The sequence below is a fragment of the Prionailurus bengalensis genome, chromosome B4 (genome assembly GCF_016509475.1).
Source record: "Prionailurus bengalensis isolate Pbe53 chromosome B4, Fcat_Pben_1.1_paternal_pri, whole genome shotgun sequence".
Lineage (NCBI taxonomy): Eukaryota > Metazoa > Chordata > Mammalia > Carnivora > Felidae > Prionailurus > Prionailurus bengalensis.
This window is the reverse complement of record NC_057358.1, coordinates 121443860-121467524: the sequence shown is the minus strand read 5'-3', so window position 1 is coordinate 121467524 and position 23665 is coordinate 121443860. Positions and strand designations below refer to the sequence as shown.

At 38.9% G+C, this 23665-nt stretch overlaps 1 protein-coding gene across 5 annotated transcripts in view; it reads right to left on the bottom strand.

Annotated features, from left to right (window-relative positions):
• Positions 1 to 23665, bottom strand: part of ANO4 (anoctamin 4) — a 422446-nt gene that overhangs the window by 138171 nt on the left and 260610 nt on the right. For 3 of the 5 annotated variants that reach the window (XM_043562306.1, XM_043562308.1, XM_043562309.1), the window contains 3 exons: positions 20280 to 20380; positions 16803 to 16847; positions 6908 to 7039 (listed from right to left, as the gene is read on the bottom strand). In XM_043562306.1, the coding sequence (XP_043418241.1) occupies positions 6908 to 7039; positions 16803 to 16847; positions 20280 to 20380 (278 nt within the window). Of the gene's footprint in view, positions 1 to 6907; positions 7040 to 16802; positions 16910 to 20279; positions 20381 to 23665 lie in introns of those variants that run through there. The other 2 variants (XM_043562310.1, XM_043562307.1) reach the window with 2 other exon arrangements.

The following is a 23665-nucleotide window of genomic DNA, read 5'->3' as shown; positions in this document are numbered from 1 at the left end:
AAGTGGCATAAATCTTTTCTACATTTCCTTTTCTCGGTCTACCAGCAAAAACCTTTATTATAAGTACCAACCTTAACAAGTAATTGCCTCAAGGATATTACTGGTAATGCCATTGTAAAAATGAAGGGCAATGATACTCAAGGAAGCCAACATTCACAGGCAAGGAGGTGCTGAGGAAAAAATTAAATCTTAAATAGATTTGTCTATCATAATTATCAGATGCAACTAGAGTTTAATTGATTTAGAGAGTGGGTGGTCCTGCCTGAAGGATGTCATGTAATAAAAACCAGTAGAACAATAGTTCTCAAGTGGAGAGAGTGGTGTGATTTTGAGCCCATCCATCATCCCCACCCCTCCAACCCTGGCAAGGAAAATTTGGCAATGTATGGAGACATTTTTTATTATAATAACTGAGCAGGGAGGGAGCAGCTGCTAGCATCAAATGGGTAGAGGCCAGTGATATCCTAATGATCCTACAACACACAAGACAGCTTCCTACAGCAGAGTTATTTGGTCCAAAATGTCAACAGTACACAGGTAGTAGAGTGTAATGCTTAAGAGTGTGGAGTCTGAAGCATCCCTGTCTGAATCTTAATTCCTACTCCATCACTGAGACAGAATGCCTAGTTGTTCAGCAAACCTGTTTCACTTTCCCTCTTGGGCATACAGATAGACTAGTTACCTTAGCATTCCTTGCGTTTGGGGTAACCATATGACTGAACTCTGGCCCATGAAATGTGGGTATAAGTGCAGTAAATCACTTTTAAGCCTGGCCCATATAAGCTTCCTACAAAATTACTCATCTCTCTTTTCCCGTGTGTCAACCAGATGCAAGGGATCCAGGGGATGGCAGTTACTGGAAAGAAGCAGCCTGGGTACTTGAATGACTGCATGGAACAGAGACACTGCGCTTCCTTCCTCATGGTAGCCTACACTAGACAATGATGTGAACCACACATAAACTTCAATAGTGCTAAAGCACTGATATTTGGGAGTTGTTTCATCGGGTGGACTAGCCTACCTATGTGACCTACTACAGATTCCTTAACCTGCTTGTGCTTTACTTTCCTTATCTATAAAAGGGTGGCAATAATACCTCCTCTCTTATAGGGTTGTTGTAAGGATTAAGGTCTTAAAATAGTGTTTGGCATCTAGTAAGAGTTTTCCTATGTGTAGGTCCACCTTCGGCGATATATAAAATGACTGATGGCATAATGTCTCTTATAGACATGTATACTCACAGATTTGCTTTTATTGTTTCTCAAACATTGATAGATACTGAAATAGAATGCTAGGCTATTTGTTTTTGAATTTATTCTCAACTTTAATTTTTTGTACAAGGTAGTTCAGAGTATAAAGGTTCATGATTAGATTATCCTGTGTTGTTTTTATTACTTTCATCCTTACCCCATGCATTTAATGGACAAATACTGAGCATCTATGGTATGCTAGGCATTGTGTTAGGTATTGGAGATATAATTATGAGCAAAACCAGACATAGCATATGCCTCCCTGCAGTTCAGTTTTCTGGAGAGGTATTAATCATATTTTGCCCAAATAATTATATAGTTATGGAATTGAAAATAAAAAAAAATGCTCCATAGGAAACATGTGACTAAAAGAGAATACAGCAAGGAGACCTGGTCTTTGGAAGGAGGAGATGAGGGCTTCCCTGGGAAGAGTTCTGGAGTTAGTTTTTGAAGGATTAGTAAGAGTAAACTAGGGGGAAAGGGAAGAAATGGGAAGAGAATTCTGAGAGAGAAAACCATGTGTGCAAATGCCCTGAGGGAGAGTGCATCTGAAGAACTGAGAGAGGCTCTATGTATCTGGATCATAATTGCAAATATCTAATTGCAGAATTCAAATCATGTCAATAATATAACAAATAAAGTATAGTTTCATAAGGGACCTTGCCAAATGCTCAGTAGGTCTTGTTCAAATCAATTTGGGACAAGCAATCAGTCCCATTTACACATCAGAAATTATCTTGTTGATAATCCAGGTCCTAGAACCAAAGTAGTGTGAGACGATACTGGAGTTGTTTTATTGGGGGGATTTTTTTTGGAACCAGCAAAGACCTTGTAATCCTGGGATAATGACAATATAAACTACTATAATTTTAAGTTAAATTAAAAGTTTTATTGTAATCCTACAAAGACATTTAAGAATATTTATCAAAATAGTAAAGAAATCAGAGCATCAATAATTTTGAATAGTTTTGGTATAAAGTGACAAATTTAGAAAACATTATAATTATAGTTATTTTGCCTACTCTTCAAAGTATAGTGTTCAAGAGTTTTAGTCACATTAAAATTTTAATTGTAATTTGCACTTTCTATGAGAGTTTAACTTACTGCATTTGTAATAAATTTTAAATGTTCAAAAAATAAGAAGTGAGGGTGGGAGACAGCAAAGGGAGATGAGGTTAGAGAGGAATTGACCATGTAGCCAGGCCATCCAAGGTCTTGTAGGTCACTTCAGTAATTTTGGTATTTATTCCAAGGTTTTTAAACAGGGTCAAGTGACATGAGTAGATGTGTATTTTGAAAACATCCTTCTGTTTGCACTTGGGAGAATGGATTGATGGTGGGCAAGGATAAAACCAGCGAGATCTGTTGTATTACCTCTAGGTTTTATAAGTGAGATAATGATGGTGGAGATAGACAAAATTGTTAGATTACAGAGACACTTAGCTTGTAAAATCATCAGCCCTTGGAAATGTAGTGGATGTGGGAAGTGGAAGTGAAGAAGAGGATTAGAATAGGTTCCTGACTCTGATTTCAGCAACTGCACAAATATTAGTGCCATAAATTGGACTGGGGACAATGGAAGTGGACCACACTAGAGGAGAGAACGTGTTGAATTGAATTTGGTTTGAAATGAGTGTGCAGTGATCTAATTGTCTATATATACCATCTATATTCTTTGCTCACATAATTGTTCTATTTTCACTTTTATGTACTCACTTCTCATCTAATAAATCATTATCAAGCACCAGCTATGAGATTCAAAAAATGATGACACAGATATAGTCTTTCAAGGACATTATAGTGTATATGATAATATATTAAGAACTATGATAGAAAAAATAAATATTATCAGATATAGAAGAATGCACCTCACCCAGAATTGGGGGTGGAGGTAGGAAATCTTGGAAGGTTTTCTGAAGGAAACACATCTAAAACCTAAAAGAAGGGAGCCTAAAGGGAAGGGTACACCAAGCAGAGGGAAGACCATGTGCAACAGGAGACAAGAGGGCATCATGAGTTAAGAAGTTCAGAGCAGTGCATTATGGCCGAAGTGCTCAACAGGGGAATGGAAGCAGGAGCTAGTGAGCCAACTTAGGAGTCTGGGTTTTATCCTGAGTGCAAAATATTTTTAAGACATCTTTTCCACTTTGAGCACATTAACCTCCTAATTTTTTTCTTTCTTTTTCCACTACATTCATGTGGATACACACACACACACACACACACACACACACACACACACACACACACATATCTATTATTCTCTCTTATTCCTAGACAAACACAATATTAAATAGTCTGCAAAACCAAGAAGTCACATGGGATTCTGGACTGCATTTGGAAAATCAAGAAATCATATCATAACCCCTACAGCCCATTTATCAGCTACTTCTAATTACTTTAAACCCATTAATGTCACCTTAGGGAAGCATCTTTGGGGGATTTTTTTTTCTGATTGTACCAATCATTTCATTATTTAAAAGTTTATTTAAAAGTTTATTGAGAGAGAGGGGGGGGGGAGAGAGAGAGAGAGAGAAAGAGAACGCACAAGTGGAGTGAGGGGCAGAGAGAGACAGAGAGAAAGAATCCTAAGAAGACTCTGGCTCTGCACTGCCAGCGTGGAGGCTGATGTAGGGCTCAAACCCACAAACCATGAGATCATGACCTGAGCCAAAATCAGACACTTAACTGACTGAGCCACCTGGGTGCTCGTGTACCAATCACTTCTAACTTGACAGTCAGTGCTCTATAAGTCTTACTTTTACACATTTATTAAAGGGATGTTATTTGTCTGTTAGTTATGCTAACTAAATTGGATGTAAATTAAACAATAAATAAATTAAAAATGGGTAAAAAAAAAAAAAAAAGACCTATCCGGAACATGCCCTCATCTTTTACCTGAGTTCATACACCCCACCCCACCCCATCTCCACAAAAGGGATGTTGGCTGTGTGGCATGACAATTCTCAAGGAGAAAGAAATCCCCACTGCCCAATGATGTTCATAGACCTTTGTTTAATCCTTCATCTCCCAACTGCATGATGGAACTGCCTAAACTACCCTTTTGGTGCCACTGAGGCCTGGTTCACATGTTTCCTTCATTCCAGCAGTCCCTCTGCTTTTTCCTCCTTGGTTCTCCTATCTCGAAAGCTCATCTTCTCGAAAGCTCATCTTCCACTGATCACTCTCTTTTTTCAAACAATAACACCAAGTTTTCTCATACTCTTCCCATTCACAGAAAACCACCTGTAGTTCTTCAAACACCCCATTGTTTAGTGCTTGTTTACTTTTGTACACATGTTATTCTCTCTCGAGATATGCTTCCGCCCCTCCCCCCCTCCCCCCACTTACATACCTGGATGTAGGTAAGACCCACCCCAAGCATTATTTTGTGTGTTCAACCCTTATTTCTTAGAACCTCCCTCCTAATCTGGAGTATGGAGCACTCTTTCTTTTAAGGCACACCCATCATACTGTTTACAATTATTCAAAATGGTCTTCTATCTTTACTAGGCTGGGGTAAAGACTCTGTATTTATCTTTATATCCTCTGTACCCAGATGGTGCCTGGCAAGAAGTAGACATCAAATAAGTGACAGCTACTTGAATCAACTACTCAGTGAATCGATGCCCAAACATCAAAAAGGCCTCTCAAATTTGTAATAGAGATGGCTAAATACCTCTGTGATCCCACAAACTATTATCCTTAATTTATCATATACTTTAAAATACTTATAAAGATAGGATTCTTGGTTCTATTCCCTAGAGATCCTGATGGGTGCCAAGGTGCTTCTGACTTTGAGAACCCTGCTAAAAATTTGTTCTAAAGCAAGAAAGAACATCAGAAAATGTAACCAGCAAGAAGATGAGTAGTGACAAACCTTCCTCTTCTACTTAACTATATCCCTTTAAAGTAAAGCAAAACCCCAGGCACATACTGTGTATTTCATTGATTCTTCCACTCATCTAGCCGCCTACGTATCCATTCATCCACCTATCCATCCAAAGACCATGAGATGTTCCTGAACTGTGCTAGATACTCTCTTAGGCAGGTGAGAAGTAAAGGGAAAATTCTGCATGTAAATCAGCGTCTACTCCAGAAGATTTAAAACATACAACCACTTGTCTAAGAAACTTCAAGATGAACAGAATAGGCATAGCAAAGGTTTAAATTAAGAGCAGGACCATGTCCGCTTTCATCTGTCTTTTGCTCTTAAAAAAACCCATATGTTATAATCTGTAAGTTAACATGAAACCTTTTTAATTTCCTATTTCCTGTGGAAGATTTAACTAGGATTCTGAGGCCAAGTTGTGAGTTTTAGATCTTCTTCAAAGTCTTTTAAATGTTCACATAATGTGGCTGGGTTGGCATCAATCTGACTTGTGGGGATCCAGAGTTTGGCTATTTCAGAGGCTTACAAAGTTCCTTCCTTTGCATTAATACATTATATATGTTGATGCAGAACATTTACTCTTGTTCTTTTCTCCTTCGCCCTCTTAAAGTCCAAAGACATTAACTGATTTTCTGTTGCTGAAACAAACCCCCAATTGTATGTTCCCTGCAACTTGACAATTGCCCTTTGGTTTATTATCTTTTTTTCCTCAAAGTTAGCAACCTATTTTTTAAATTTATTTTGAGAGAGAGAGAGAGAGAGAGAGAGAGAGAGAGAGAGAGAGAGAATATGAATGAATGAACGAGCTAGGGAGGGATGCAGAGAGAGGGAGAGAGAGAATCCCAAGCAGCTCTGAGAGTGCAGAGCCTGACACAAGGCTCAATCTCATGAACTATGGGATCATCACCTGAGCCGACATCGAGAGTCAGGCACTCAACTAACTGAGCTACCCAGGTGCCCTGAAAGCTATTTTTTAAAGATGTCATCCTTTCCCTCCACTTGGGTAAGTCATTTTTACTGAGGCTGTCTCTATGGCTGGAGTAGGGAGAGCCAGGAATTCCTGATGTCGGGCTGAGAACAAGGCTATGCCCAACTTATCTATTTGCCTTCTGAGAGACTGTTTTTGCCTAGCTGCTTACAGTCTTTGGCATGTCTTCTTTCCTACCACTGACCCTACCACCTGATTTCTTGCCATCTCAGAAACTTCAGAGTCAACTCCCTATCACTTTTGCAGTTCCTCAAAGGCTCAATTACTTAGCCCCACCTCCACCCCTGCCCCCCCCCCCCCCCAGTATATCAAAAGTGACAAATTACTGTTTGGAGACTGTCTGACAGATGAGCCAGCAAGTGGGCTGCTAAGGGATATGGCTTTTCCTGGGGCAACTTGGTGGGTTGCTGAAGAAAAGGTGTTTCCCTGTCTGCTGGTTAGATGTTGATGAGCCTCTAGGGGCTCTGAGCAATAGGGACTGGCAAAGCCACAAAACAGAAGAAGCCTGGGTCTTGGAATCACCAAGAAGAAGGTTGTTCACCCAACACACATATGAATGCATGTTCTATTGTGTCAAGCCACTGAGATACAGGGATTGTTTGTTAGAACAGTTAGCTTACCCTAATACAAAAGGATATGAACACTCACAGGGCTTTCAGGAAAGAAGGGCACTAAGCTGTTCCTTCCACATGCCAAGGACTCAAAGGCGTGCAGGAGAAGGCTCTACCACAGTTGCATGTCCTTAGTAAGACAAAGGCTTTCACACGAAACACTCACTGGTGGATCCTTTGCTGGCTGAAAGGGGCAGTGTAGCAGTCATTCTCCTCCAGGTCTGGCAGTGTCTCCTTGTCCAGCCTCATGGGCTTCTTAGGTAACCATCTCCGAAACCTGCTTATTTGTTTATCGATCCTGTACATGAAAGGCAAAAAACCAAAGGGTACAGCATATCAGCATTGTCCCAAAACACAGGATGGAAGTCTCCATAGAGCTGTAATTATGACACCACACACCTTAGGCACTCTCACTGTACTCATGATACCCCCATTTTATACACAGAAAGAAGAAAGCCTCAACTCAAGTGTTTTTTAAGATCTCACTAAGGGGCCTCAATATCATTGTCTATGAAATAGTAGCCGAGAGTTAAATGTCCACCCACATGCCAATAAATGACCAAGACTGAAGGCTCTGGGAAGGAAGTGGATAGCCCCTTAAGCAAAGCAGCAGAGACCTCAGCTTATTACGTTCTGTAGGTTCTAGAAACTTATTTTGTATTTGTAAAGTTTCCTTGGTTAGGGACGTGGTCAAGCTGTAGTTAACTTTTGGCAGGGAAGCTGACAGCACATCCCAGTGGGTTGACTGTGTGCAGAGAGCGTGATGTCATGATTTGTTTCCTGCCTCTCACATCATCCCTGAGCTGCCTCTCAGCAGATAGCAGACTGTTCAGTTTTCGTATCTGTCCTTCAAGCTGACTCCATGGCTCCCAAGATACTGGGACATGATGACCCACACACACGTGTCATTTTGGCCAGAGTGCACAATGATGCCAAGTCACAGAAAACAGAGTTGTTACAGGTGGTCTACAAGCCACAGATTTCCCTTGGCCCCCTCCCCATTCCTTCTGACTTCTGCTGATGAAAACATCTGTCTTCCAAGTGACCAAACTGTCAATCATTCACAGAAAACCACTAGAAGGAGCAAAATTGACAGCACACTTTAAAACAACTTTGCTACCTGCGGTATCTATACCACTAAAGAAAGTATTTTCCAAAAGCACATATCAAGTAGCATCTCCATGAGGTAGAATGAACAGGAACCATACTCATTTTACACATCCAAAAGAGACCCATGGTGAGTAAGTATCAAGCTCAAATTACCCAGCCAGTGAATAAAGCCAGGAACAGAATTCAGGTTTTGAATTCTTGATTTTAGGGATCATCCTATCAAAGTAATTCATACTAGAAATCTTCACTTAAGGGCTACAGAAGGAATAGACTGCTCTACAGAAGAAAATATCTAAATGCCTTTTCAGTCTAGTAATTAAAAACACATGGAGTTTGGGCAGGTTTTTTTTTTTTTCTAATTAGAAAAAATTTTAAATGGCAATTTATCCTTTTCAATGAAACTCCCAGGTGAAGGAATTACTTTTTACATAGCCAGTCCGCTCCAAGATGAAAAATAATGGTTAACTCTTTTGCCACTTCTTTTATTCTCAGCAGAATTCCAGCCTCACTACAAGTCCATTGTGCCTGGTGGCTGACCTTTCTTTGGAACCCTTCAAAGTTCAAAGTAGAAAGCATCTCATAGCTTCTCTAGGTCCTTCCTCTCAAAGACAACTCATACCTACCATCTATACACACACAGAAATAAAGATTCTACTCATTGTCACGTACCCAGAAAAGAACAGTACAGTGGAAGGGCTCAAGGCCCTAAGAAGGGGTGAAAGTTCTCATCTCCTCTATCCTTTCTCCTCCTGGTCCTCTCCTCCCTCACCATCTCTTTAAGGATACATGAAGTATAGTGACATGATGCTGAGAGGTAGTATGACACAGTAATTGAGAACATGGGGGTGAAGTGCCTAGATTCAAATCCTGGTTCTGTAAATATTAGCAGTGTGACCTTGGCCAAGTTATTTAACTTTGCTGTGCCTTAATTTCCTTATCTATAAAGTGGGCAGGATAATGATACTCAATTCATAGGGTTGTGGTGATTAGCTAATCACTATGTATATAAAGTCTCCAGAAGAGTGTCTGGTGTAAACTAAGTACTGGCTCTTATTACAGTCTTTTCCCCCCAAAATAAGAGTTTGAACAACCTGCTTGTCTCTTAAGATTTCTTTATTTTCAATTGAAAGTTAATTGTGCTTCACCAGCATCTACAACTTGTCCAAGTTTAATGATTTAGTCCTTAAATGGACTCATAAATTATACTTCTTAGGCTAGGCTGGTGGCCTTCTCCATAACTCTTGGCTTTATTTCATCTGATTGCCTTTAAATTCGTTCAAGAAAGAGGACATTGGCCCAGAGGCTTTTCATAATAGAGCTTTTACCTCCCACACATCTCTAGTCTGCAGCACTAATCGGATTACACTTTGCAAAGTTCACATTCTTATAGAATCTGGGCTCTGCGTGCAACAACTATGAATTAAATCCAGCTGGGTACAGTGCTCAGCATGGATAAAAACAAATAAAGCTGTGAAAAATCGGGCATAAATACTCTATGGGAATGAAATGGCAGCTTTCAGCAACAGCTTGTAGTAGTACAATTTAAAAGAAATGTGGAAATGGTGAAGAGAGAGTAGAACGGGGTAATGAAAATGATTCATTGAAAAATGAGGAGGGGCCAGAAGAAGTGGAAGGAAGAGAAGAGAGACTCCTGAAAGAAGCTGGGATGTGTAATTGGGGTGCCTAAATCCTGGCTCTGTTGCTTATCAGCTGTGTGACCCTCCACAAATCACTCACCTTTTTAAGGGTTTTAAAATGGAATAATCATCACGATCCCCATCTTACTGACCTTGCAGGGTGGTTAGGAAGCTTACAAAAAATGGTGTGCATGAAATGCTTTGGAGAAGCTGCCAGGCAAATAGAGTGTTATTAATAACTTCTTGAGTACCATGGAGGCTAATCTGAAAGTGATCAAAAGCAGAGGAACTGTACTTTAAAAACATTAGGATGGAATAAAGATATTCAAAAGATATCTTAAAAACAAAACACCTGAGACACCAACTGGGGTGGGGAATGTATGAATCGGTCTTCACTGGGGTAGCTGAGCAGAAGCAGAAGAACAAAGCATGGACTGGATAGCTTCCATCACACAGGCTGGTCCATATTATACGCTGTTAAATGATATAAACAAATCAAATGTGGTCAGAGGTCTGTGCTCTTCTGGTTGGCAGAATGTCTCCTCAAAGATGTATGCACACTAATCACTGGAACTTGTGAATATGTTATGTGACATGGCAAAAGGGACTTTGTAGATTTAAGCAGGATTAAGGAACCTTTAGAGAGGAGAGCATCCTGGTTTACTCAGGTGGACCCAACCTAGTCATATGAGCCATTTAAAAGGAGAGAACTTTCTCCAGCTAGAGATAGCAAAGATGAGGCAAAAGGTAGGGGGTGGTCAGAGAGACTCAACAGGCTATTGCTATCTTTGAGGATGAAGAGGGAGGGCCAGGATCCAGGAAGTGCAGGCACCCTCTAGAAGCTGGGAATGACCTTTGTCTAAGAGCCTGTAAAAAAACTGCACAGAACTAAATTATGCCAGCAACCTGAATGAACCTGGAAGAAGATTCTCCCTGAAAGCCTCAAGAAAAGCCCAGGACAACCAATACCTGGACTTTAGCCTTGAGAGACCCTGAGCAGAGAAACCAGTTAAGTCTCCTCCCTTGGACTACTGGCCTATAGAATAAACTTGTGTTGTTTTATGCAGCTAAGTTTTCAGGAATCTATCACAATAGCAAACTAATTAGGAAACTAATATACATCTTAAAAAAGTCTTGGTCTGATCTTCTCCTTGAGAAGACCATGGCTGGTCAGGCTCCCAATGCTGAGGATGATGCACCACATGCTACTCCACCTGCCAGTCTGGTGGCTCTGGGAACAAGGGTCTGTTTCTCTGTGGCTGGATGACAACTGGCCATTCTTCAACAAACACTCCCATCCCAGACTGTGTTTAGACATCACTGAGGATCTTCTTCCACAGTGCAAGAAGAAATACATAGTGCAAAATCCACCAGGCTGGAAAACATGAGACCCAAGTTGGGTTTCTGATTCTGCTGCTTCTTAGATACTACATGTTTCTGGTGACTTCGGAAATAATACCTTGGCGATATAACCCTAAAAAAACTTGAGTTAATAAAGAGCTTTGCTTTTCACAATGGGTAATTTTTCATATAGAATGATGGACTCTGAAGTTGAAGTAGGTTCACATCTTAGTTGTACATCCCCCTAGTGGTGGGTGCCATGCTAAGCAAATGACTAAACCTCTCTGAGCTAACACACTTGCTTCATGAGGCATGGTGAGGACTACACAAGATAAAAAATATCAGGTATTTGTTCAATGTCTTCAATGTACAAAATGCTCAGTTCAGTGGTAGTATCTAGGATGAAGAAGAAGATGATGATGATAAACTTTTATGTAGAATTATTGATGGGAATTCAAGAGCTAAGATTGTATACTGAAGCACAGATTGAGGTCTGTGCTCTCATCTTCATCTAATAAACTTCCCTAAATTGTCAATCTTGAAATCTCTTAGATACAGGAGTCGAGAAACCAACTAACCAGAAAGTATCACATTTGTGTCTTTAGTATACGAGTTGAGCCTACTTAACAAAATCTCTTTCCACTGACATGGAATAGCAAAAAGAAAATGTTAGCTTAATGATTTAGTATTAATTTTGGTTGGACACATTGCAACTCTCTTCCATTTCTGCCATTTGCTAAGCAAAAGCCCTCTTACAGAATGCATAGGCAAATCAATAGAGACACAATGAACTGAGCATCCACTTGGGCATTTCTGGCCTAAACTGTCAAGTTAATATCTGAGCTAAAAGGTGGGCACTTTACAGAAAGTTGATATTACAGAAAGTTCATCCCCCCTCCCCCCCCCCCCCCCCCCCCCGTAGATTCTGGTTCATGGCAGGTCAGGTCCCGAGTAGCTGCAAAGAGCTGGCAGCGCAGCACAGCACAAGCAAATGGGCAGGAAGTGCCACCTCTGATGTGCTGTGCCTTCCCAAGGTGTGTCTTAGAAATGTGCTTTGGGAAGGCTCTGCTTAAAGCTGTTTGGCCCTTGGTTTTCCTGAGATGTAAAGGGGAGACTCTCTTACCTACCTTAGGAGTGGTGAGAATTAAAGAAAAGGCCACAGGCCAACGGACTTCACTCCCCACATACTAACCTATCAGTAGGTCTTCATAAATTACCTACTGCGTGCAGAGTCCCCACCTGGAAGCTGTGGATATACACTGAAGAAGACAAAGGCCTTTACCCTGGAACCACTAACAACCCAGGAGGGAGCCTGTACTAATGACAACTTAATTAGGCTAAATTAAATGAAATAGGCTACTTCAGAGACACCTACTTTTCCCCAGACCAGAATATTATAATAGCATCACACTTCAAACAGATTACATTTTCAGGAATGACATATCTGAGGGAACCTACAGATAAATCTTTTTTTTTTTTTTTATAGTGGAGGTACCACACAGAGCCTGACATTGCAATAAATGAAGCCCTTCTGGACTGATAACAGACAACAGGAGCCTTGGATTTCTTTTTCCTCTTCAGAGAGCCAAGTCTCCTGTATTTATAGCCTCTCCTTGGATAGGAGTTAGGATTCTTTTAGGTCACAAGGCTACTAACTGGGGCACAACCTAAATATCTTATAGAAGAGTCTAAAGGCTTTGGAACATTTACATATATTAATTTTTTAAAACAAGGATGGAAAATACAAGTCATTTTGTCATGTGCCTGTATACTCAACTGATAAGATTACAACTGCACTGAATGTATAATGTAGTAGGGGCAACATTCTGCCAAAGAATTGCAAAGGATAACATCAGGCAGGTGCGTGTGGGCAGTGGATGGAAAAGGAATGAGTAGTAGTGAGACTTCAGCTACAAGCCACTCACAATTATCAAATTTGTTACTTTGTAATCACATTTTCTACAGACTATATTTGAATTATTTGGTGAAGGCAAAAAAAAAAAAAACAGGCAGAAGATAGATGATAAATTTCCTCTCTTTATTGGATAGGCAATTTATAATGCTTTTAAGTTTGCCCGAAAAGTCAAAGGAGCATTTAATAGACCAAGTACATGATGAAAATAGCATTTACCTCCAGAATATATGTCTGAAATGCCTGAGTGTACTTTATGGGAGTCAGGTGACTTTTAAAAATAAAGTTATTTGTGAAAAGATGCTTAATTCTCTGCCTGTTCAACACAAGTTTATTATAATTTATAATTTATCTTATCATTAAAAGAGATAAATGTGTTTCAGGGATTCTTTCATGAAGTAATGAAATTAAATATCATTTATGTGGATGAAACTAAAAGCTAAATTAAATATCCATATCTAGGATGACATGAGAATTTTAGAATATTGGAGTCAGTGTTTTATTAATGGTGTACAATCAGGATAGCAAGATATAGATGCACCTTCAAGATGGCATATCAGAGACACTCTTCATAAGAGTTAAAATAGATAACAACATTTCTGACAAACTGCATTTTAAAAATTACACCAGATACTGGGCTTCACTAAGGTACACTACTACAGGAATGTGGTAAGCAATGAAGCTTAAGAGGCATTCTGAATCAGTGCGTCATACTACCAGTTAGGGTTTCTTTTCCCTTCTCTTTGTCGGAGTCTTCCAGTGACTTTCAATGCCCAAATTCTTCTATGATTATGACTTATGCAGTTGAAGTAGCATCGACTTTTTCAGGCTAAAGATTGATGTTTAGTAAGTTGTTCAAGAAACAAGGATTCCCCAAACCCTTACTCACTCAAAACCTCTCCTCTACACGCATGGAGAATATGTGGTTGGTCACCTGTCACAATCTCTTCTGCTTCCTTCCTCTTGGCTACTGTTCTTAAGCCTATCCCCTTTCTTTTCCTCTATCTCAAAATCTACCAAGGTAGTAGTGAATCCTCCCTGCTTCTGATTTATCAGGGCCTTGTCCATTCTCCACCAGCTATAATTTGGTTTCCATTATCCTCCTCTAATGTGGTCATCATTCTCAAAATATATTCCCAGACCAGCCGCATTAACATCACTTGGGATCTTGACAGAAGTGCAAATTATTGTGCCTCACCTCAGAAACACTGGGGATGGGCCAAATAATCTCAGTACTAAAAAACCCTGAAGATAATCCTGATGTCCGCTCACATTTGAGAACCACCTCTCATGGGACAGCTATCATGGCAGTTATCACTAACTTCTAAATTATTTTAAATGTTTATTTAATTTTGAGAGAGAGAGATAGAGACAGAGTGTGAGCAGGGGAGGGGCAGAGAGAGAGGGAGACATAGAATCTGAAGTGGGATCAAGGTTCCAAGCCGTTAGCACAGAGCCAGATGCGGGGCTCGAACTCACGAACTGTGAGATCATGAACTGAGCCAAAGTTGGACGCTTACCCAACTGAGCCACCCAGGCGCCCCTAACTCCTAAATATTCAAAATCGATTCTCATCTCTCAGCCTTCATCAGAAGTTGAAGAACACCTATTCTTATGGGAACTCATTCCTGGTACCTTTGACACAGTCCTCTCTTGGGTCTCCTCCTTAAATTGTTCGTTTTCATCCTTCTTCCATTTCTTCCTTCCTCTTTAGTACAGATTCTCCAAGGAATTGCCACTGGCCCTCTTTTTGTACTTTGCCTCCTTCCCTGGGAAATTCCATCTACTCCCCTCGTTCAAGTCATGACTTCTATATTTCTGAGTCCAAAATTGGATTCTCTAGCTTCACCTCTAAGCTCAACTGCTTTGCCATCATTTCCAGAGGCCTTCAAGACACCTATGTGTCAAAGACCTACTGTGAGTTATACCACAGAATTATTAAACAAAAATCATCATCTTTCTCACCTGTACCTCTTCTGGATTTTCATTCTTCTTTTACTTCCAACATTTTCCCAATCCCTTAGGTATGGAAACCTCTTTCTCTCCCTCAATTTCCAAATACTTGCTAACTACTTTTGCTTATAATTTCACAATCTTTCTCATACACTTTGCCTTTCTGCTGTAGATTATTTTTTGTTTGTTTATCCAGGGAGAAGAACTATAATCTGAACAGTTTTTTCAAGTAAAAACTAAAGACATACAGAGAGAGAGAGAGAGAGAGAGAGAGATTATGACTTATTTTAAGGAAAAACTTTTTAATAGTCAGGTGCCCACAGCTGTATTCGGAAACTCCCTATTTCCACAGATATTCAAACATGGGCTGGCTGACCCTATAGCAGAAGTTCAAGTATCAATTGAGTGGTTGGACTTGATGACATTTGATACCCAATCCAACCTTGAGATTTATGGTTCCTTTTATCACCATTTTCTTTTAAGTCCTCATTGCTCTCTCCTCCCCCACAGTGTAACTGTTTCAGTTCCAAGTTTGTGATACTTTTGGCAGATCTGGTCTTCCTGTGCTTTTTTGGTGTGACCTCCTTTTTCCTCACTCAAATCCTCTCACATGTGTAAAGAAGTTCATTTGCCCATTCACTGCACCTACTATGTGCTAGGTGCTCGAAATATAGAATTGGACAAGCCATCCTTGCCTTCGCACACCATCCAGGTGGATAGATGGTCACCTACATCATAGGTTACAGCACAGGCCCAGCAGTCTTGTGTTTTAATAAGCTTTCCAGGTTTGCTGGTTAAAGTTTGAGAGCTATTGAGAACTAGTGATATAGGCTAATATGTTACCATCAGAGTTTTATAGAAGGTCATTATATGACAAGGGACTAATCTAAATCATGGTAAATCCAGGGCACCTGGGTGGCTCAGTTGGTTAAGTGTCTGACTTCGGCTCAGGTCATAATCTCACGGTTTGTGGGTTCGAGCCCTGCATGGGGCTCTGCACTGACAGCTCAGAGCCTGGAACCTGCTTCAGATTTTGTGTCTCCCTCTCTCTGCCCCTCCCCTGCAAATGCTATGTCTCTCTCCGTCTCTCAGAAATGAGTAAACATTTAAAAACATTTTAAATCATGGTGAATCCAAATGCCATCACTACTGTCTAAGGAAAGAAGAATTGCTAGTAAGGATACTGTGCAGGGACATTTATGGAAACCACATCTTAGTTTCTTTGGATGTCAAGTCTTATACCCTACTTTGTTGAGTGCACATGCATTTGAGTAAACCCACTAAAATATATCAATTTATCTTATAATTATCATTCTGCATAGCACATAAACAGAGTAAACTTGAATCCTAACTCTCACAGAACAATAGGATTTTCAGAGAAATGCAATGGTCTCCAAGTTTAATAGTCAGCTCAGCTCAGGGTGAATGGTCACATAAGACTAATTAAAATTTTGAAATTAGGTTTCTAGTTATCACAACAGTATCAAATTAAAGGACTCCATTGATGCCCCCCTCTGTCTCCCTGGCTTCTCAAAAAATAACAAGAAACAAGCTTTGGAAGCGTATACAGTACACTGAAGGCAATTTTCAGCCAGTAGAATTTTGGGTGGGTGGGGAAAGGTTAAAGAAAAAAGGAAAGTAGGAAGGGCTTCTGAGTAAGGTAATACATCTACATATTTTATAAACAAAGTCTTACTAACATAAGAGGGCCCCGCCCATGGGCTGCTGAACAGCTATCTGCTTTTTGACATATTTATTGTCTGCACTTCAAGATTTCAAGTTACTTATAGTGGAGGGTGGGATTTTTGTGGAAAAGAAATAACATTCAGACCAAAGATGCACTCAACAGCTGGGGATTTTTGGTAATTTATCTAATAATATAATGGGCTATAAATTCTGTTCTCCTAAGTGTGAAGAAGTTACAGGGAAGATTCTGAGAAGAGCATTTTCATCTTTTATCTTTCCAGGCTAACCTGAAATACCTATTTTGGAATGTTCATGGCGGTCAGTTTTGCCATGTGACAAAGGCCCCCAGCTTGTATTCCTTGTCATTGTTGGAACAAACAGGCCAACAGATCAAACACATCATGACAGAGCATGCTACTAACCTGCTCATGAACTTGTACCGGCGGGGCAGGTAATAGATTTTTCTCCTGGAAGAACAGCAAAAATGAAGCCAGTCGAGAAGAAAACCCATCGTCAGTTACAGTTTGAACTAGCAAGGAAGGAAAGGAGATTGAAGATAGAAGCCTGTAAGAGGTGAAGAAGAAAAAACTAAAAAGAGATTAACAGTGAGAAATGTAGTAGGAACATAGGGCATGCATTTTTTGAGTCATGAAATCTTATGAAATATTTTCCATTGGTATTTCTTCCTCTCATTATCATAATTTTTTATGGTTGCTCTTCGCCTACACAGCCTGTGCAGAACGATGATTTGGAGCAATTGGTATTCGTATGAATTTAGCCGAGGTCAGCCTTTTTTTTTTTTTTTTTTTTTTTTTTTTTTAGGAATGAAGAAATGGATTGCCAGCCTGCTGGCAACATGCACAATTTAATGGGCATACTATTATATTAACTAATATTTATATAGCTCTTGAAGTTTACAGAAGACTTCTCTCATTTGATTTAGCCAGGGTAATATAAAAAGTACATATTTTACAACCAGTATGGGAAGAACAGTAATCAGCATCAACATCCTACTGCAAATAACCGCACTAGGGAATACTGTCTAACCACTGGCTCTGATTGGACATGAATTAAGGAGGTAAAACAAGGAATCTTGGAAAAAAAATCTTTTAAAAGTCAGACTTAGTAAGGGTGTGTTGTACTTCTGTGTATCTGTATTTTTTAAAGCACTCCAGATTAAAATTCTGGGTGTAATCTGAATGGAGAGTGTATGGATTAGATGCTTTATAAAAAAAACCAAACAATTAGCCCTTGCATATTTTGGGCTTCAAACAATGGAGTAGTAATGAAACTGATGTGGTTTATATATATTCTGAACTGTTACTAAGCTATCTCACTTATGGAAAATGAGAAGTTTATACACAACTTTGCCCATCTATGAAAACTGATAAACATATTCATGTTTTTAGTAGACAAAACTACTAAAATAGAGACAAGATCACGAGCTGCTAGGGGTTTGTATTGAGGTAGAAGGGATGAACAGATGGAGTAAAAAAGATTTTTAGGTCAGTAAAACTATTCTGTGTGACACCATAATGGTGGATACATGACATGGATTTTTCAAACTTCATAGAACTATACAACCCAAAGAGTGAACCCTAAAGTAAACTGTGTACTTTAGATAATAATAATGTATCAATATTGGTCCATTAAATATAACAAATATACTACACTAATGCAAAATATTAACAATAAGGAAACTGAAAGTGGGGTGAGAAGGCATGTATGAGAACACCATACTATCAACTCAATTTTCTGTAAGCCTAAAAATGGCCTAAAATTAGTCTATTAATTAAAAAAAATAAAAATAAAAGAGACCATATCCATGGACATATAAGTACTTAAGCAAATTTTGTTCACAAATTCCCTTAAGAAAATTATTCAACTTTGCTTTAAACATTGCAGGAGTAAAAAACCCAAGGAGACTAACCCAGGATTCAGAAGCGCAATCTACAGAAAATAATAAATACACACACAATTCTTTGAGGCATTTACATTTAGCCAAACTGATGTTTGTACATTTTGTTGAAGTGATATGGCAGGAAAATTCCTCCTTTGGAAATACATAGATCTCCTTAGGCTAGAGTTATTTACCTGAAACACTGGACAAAATAACTGCATAAAATTTAAGTGCATCAGGTTCTATCTAGTGAAGCTATGCTTAAGTAAAATCACATCAATATTAGTGAGGCTAATTAGTATCCACTATTAACACTATTTTGTCCTAACATTGTCCTGCAGGAATAACTACATTTACAAAGAAGATTATTATTCATAGTTATTACAGTTTTTCATTTATTCCCTGGATCACAGTCTCTTAATACGGCATAAGGAAAGTATTAATGCTGCTTCCAGGCTGCACCTTTCTGCTATATAATGAGCATGTAGAAATGTTAGCTATGATACAGTCAGGCCCTTTATATATGAAATGGTTCCATGTACTAGGAACTTGCTGTGCATTAACACTGCTCGAGTTTCCACAATCTCTTTGGGTTTTTTGCTTGAAAACTGTGTTCTTGTAGAAGGTTTTGTGAGATTGCTGGGGAGGAACTATCAATTTCACTAAGTTTTACTATCTCACTTTTATCAAAACACAGACTTTTGACTGTTGGCTGTAAGATGTTGGTCTGATACACGACTGTGTCTAAGCATAGATTTCTTTTCCTTTTGGTCTTTATGAGTGATATGGTATTAATCTGTATTAAATAGTTATAGCATTGATAAATAACTGGCTTTAATTAATTATAATTATAGTGTAACAAGTTTCGATAGAAACTAAACTGATAAATGACTCAGTGATTTTATATAATTTTTTTAATCTTTGGGTTCTCAGATTTCCTTTGTCACATTTTAAATACAAAAATAAGTCAAAAGTTTAGAACTATGTTTATCTCAATTCCTTTGAGAATTTTGCCTTGAGGTAAACAGATACTAGAAATCCCAGCCTCTATTTTGACTTGGTATTAGAACAAAAAGGCCAATAAACAAAGAAAGTAAGATGCACCAGGGAGATACATTACAGATCTCTGAGTGGAAATTGCCCTTCTCTAAATGTGTCCCTAGTGCCTCTGTCTCTGTAATTTCCCACAGCTCATTAAGAGGTATATTTTAGAATTGGCACCAGTTTGCTTGGTTTCTGTCATCTGACTTGGTCTTATTGGCAAATTGTGAACGAAAAGGTTTTAATTCTCTATTCCCTTTGGAACTTCCCTTGGTACTAAATCTCTCCATCTCCTTTAGGATATTCCATTATTTACTTCCTACATATTTTGGCATTTATAATTTCAAGTTTAAAACTTTATCTAGCAAATGTAGATACCTTTTCCTTAATCTATATGGAAAATAAGAATATCCACTACAAGATGAAGGTAAATTAATCCTTTAAATAACTAAGCAATCCACATGAAGTATTTTCTATTCCCTTTGGAATAAATATCAATGATTATGCTTGCACAGTACTTGTGAACTGACTTTTTAAAATTTAAAAATGATTTAAAAAGTAGATCACATTTTCGTGAAATTTCTTGAACTTGCTTTAATGGAGGCAGATTTTAATGTCAGTAAGAACCTGCACCATCGATGCCTGGGGTCTGGCCATTCAAAGCAGCAGTACACAGGGCTTTTGAAAATGACATTTTGGAAATGAAAATACCACTTGAAAAATTCTTATTTCTCAGAGGCAGTTGACATATTTACCTGCTAAGGACTGAATTAGCCAGGAATTTTCACAAAAAGCCATGAAGTCATCATAAGCCATAAAGACTGTATTTCCTAAGTATTTTAAACACCTTCTCTAATAATGTTTCAGTCTGCATTTCGGTTTTATTTGTTTCAAGAGAAGGGCACATTAGTTTTACAGGGAAGCAGTAGAGAGTGGGAAAAAATATATTTACACCTACCTGAAAGGCATTCTTACATTCATTTGTTCTGCATATCTTCCAAGCACTTCCCATGGGGCATGCAACTTCACAAAGATAATGTCACTATTTATTAGAGAGGACTGAAACAGAAAAAAGAAACAAAATTGAAAAGTATATCCAAATTTCATATGGTTTAAATTGAGTTGGAATTTAGAACAGGAGTTTAGGATTTGGGGCATTTTCAGCCCAAACTGGGTCCTTGTGTGTGCATCTATTCATTCAAAAAATATACCAATATGTGTCTGGCACTGGACACCCAGCTGTGAAAAGAGACATGAATGCCATTTACATTCTACAAACATACAAAAAAAAAGAAATAGGCAAAAACAGGTTTAAAAGAAAGAGATAAGTTTAGATAGCGATGAATATTCTGAAGATAACAAAATAATGGGAGAAATTATAGGGAGGGGGGCACACACTACTTTGGGCAAGGGGTCCAGAAAGGCCCCTCTGCAGAGAGGACATGCAAAGTTGAGACACAAAGGAGCCAGCTGGGTAAGAGCATGGAATAAATGTTCCAGGGGCAAAGGCCCTAAGCTCAGAACTCGCGTGGTATGCTCTGTGTTTGAGGAGCAGTTAGGAGAGCAGAGTGGCTGGAGTGTATTCATCATAAAGATTAGCGTGAGTAGAGGTTGAAAAGGTGAGTGGGAGCCAGCATGTGCAGTGCTTCACCAGCCATAAGACAACTGGACTTTATCCCAGGAACACTGGGAAGTCATTTTGATTGAGATTTTCAAAGATCACTGTGGCTAGTGCACGGAGAAAAAAATATATCAGGGAGAGTTGCAGAGAAAGCAAGAGAAGAAGAGATGCTCTCAATCATCCAGGCAAAATAAAAAATTGGTGGTTGTGGAGATAGAGGGTCTTCAGTGAGGTGAGTTTTGCATCTGGATCACTATCAGGGAAGGCTTTTTCAAAGGTTTTTAACTCCTCTTGGGCTTTTTATCAATACAGCACATAGACAGGAAAGTAAAACCAGGACTTCACATTTTAGTAACCACCCAACAAGTTTTGGTCTATGTCTCTGGCCAAGGGATATCTCCAATTAGGAGACTTCCTTTGGAAGTCATCTCCCAGGGCTGGGTTGTGGAAGGAGGTAGAAGAAAAATGAGAAAACAGTGAGCCAGACCAGTTTAAATTAGCAAAATGGTCTATTGTTTATCCATATCTCTTTCACACAAGCTCATTCTGGACTGCATACCATTTAAATTTTTATAGTGTAATAATGTTAACAGATATTTTAGGCTTGTGTGGCTAAGCTCTCCTTATAACAATATTTATAAACAATCCATTACTTTTACACAACTGACAAAAATAGAAGCCCAACTTTATGGGATAAATTTGTGCTACAGGGAATTGTTTTTAAATTGCAGATGATGTGCAGTTGCAATTCATTGCTCATATTTTCATTCAGAGTCTTCTTGCTGGGTTTATAAATATTGTACTTAATTTATAAGAATTCCCCAAGATATTATGAAGATCAAACTGGTATCAACTACAAAGTTCCCAGGAACTCTGATGGTGGTGAATTTCCCAGAGCCTGGGCCCAAATCCACAATGATGGAGGGCAAACTTTGATATTGGTCTGAAAACCAAACTTTCTAGCAATTCAGGCTGAAATGAGGTTTTATATTCTAGATTGGGACAAGGAGACCTCTGGCTGGAAGCCCCCTAAGCACAAGGAACATTTCTGCTATTCACAGTCGAATCCTCCGGGCCTAGCACAGTGCCTGATCCAGAGGGAACACACAATCAATACTTATCTAGAGTATGGTTAGTGAAATGTGAACAGTTAGTCCTGGTCCAAGTGAAAGTTGCTTGTGTGAAGCAAGAAGGATGAAGTGATTCTTGGAGCCACATAGCTGGTAACTGCAAATGAGGTACCCATCCAGGGAACAGACAAGCCAATATGCACTGAAGATGTGACAACCAGCTGTTGGATCTCTTTGCATGAACTGGTTTTCCATTGAGTAACCCATTATATCCAATCCTCTCTAGATTGGATGCTTATAGCTACGTAGCCAGGGGGAGTGTAAATGAGCTCATAGGTAGCAATGTCCATACAGAACACAGAGAAAGTGCACATACCCACAAAAATCTCCATCCTGTCCCATTCACATCTGTAGATGCAGATATGAGATAGTCTCAGCTTATCAGCTGAGCAGTTTTTGCACTGGAAAAGACTGCCATTTGTTTTCCAATATATAGTACAGTTTTCCAAGTTATAAAACAGAAGACTATTTTCTAATAAATGGATCTTTTTGTTTATATTAAAGACATACATCAGATTCTGGGTAGGTATTATGGCTTTCCCACTTGAAAATGTTAATTTTGACATTGGGAATTCTTTAAGTTCACTTAGCCTTCCTACAAGATTTTACACTCACCTGTTTCTTCTCTCATCTTCCCAAGACAGAGTGAAACTGTGCATCAAGGAATATGGGAATGTAATTGATTCACAGACTCAACCAAACTCTGACTTATAGCAGAATATAATCTTTTTAATTAAAAAACATTTTTTTACATTTATTTATTTTTTAGAGACAGAGAGAGACAGAGCACAAGTGGGGGAGGGGCAGAGAGAGAAGGACACACAGAATCTGAAGCAGGTCCCAGGCTCTGAGCTGTCAGCACAGAGTCCGATGTGGGGCTCAAATCCACAAACCGTGAGATCATGACCTGAGCCGAAGTCGGACGCCTAACTGACTGAGCCACCCAGGCAGAATATAATCCTAAGATATACTCTTTGTGAAATTATTGTAATTGCTAGATTTATAGAAAATAAATACAGTGGAAGAAAAATCATTTTGTAGAACTCCATGAATATGTGAAAATATTAAGGAGACTACATTAAAATATTATACTTAGGGCACATTTTAAATGCCACATTTCTGGGGCATCTGGGTGGCTCAGTCGATTGAGTGGCTGACTTTGGCTGAGGTCATGATCTCATGGTTTGCGAGTCTGAGCCCTGTGTCAGGCTTGCTGCTGTCAGTGCAGAGCCCGCTTTGGATCTTCTGTCCCCATCTCTCTCTGTCCCTCCCTCGCTCACACTTTCTCAAAAATAAAATAAACATTTATTTATAAATGAATAAATAAATAAATATCTGTCACATTTCTGTGTGTGGAAAAGCCAAGTTCATTATCTGAACACACATGGAGTCAACTAAAATTCTAATGTAGACTCTACCATTTTCTGCATAAAAGCATAGCTGTTTTGACTCATTCAAGCGGGATAAAAATATCTTCATTTTTCTTATTTCAATTATAATAATAATTATAAAACCAACACTTTATTATTTTTAGAGCTTAATAATTTTGGAAACAATTTCACATTGTTACCTCATTTTATTCCTACACAAACC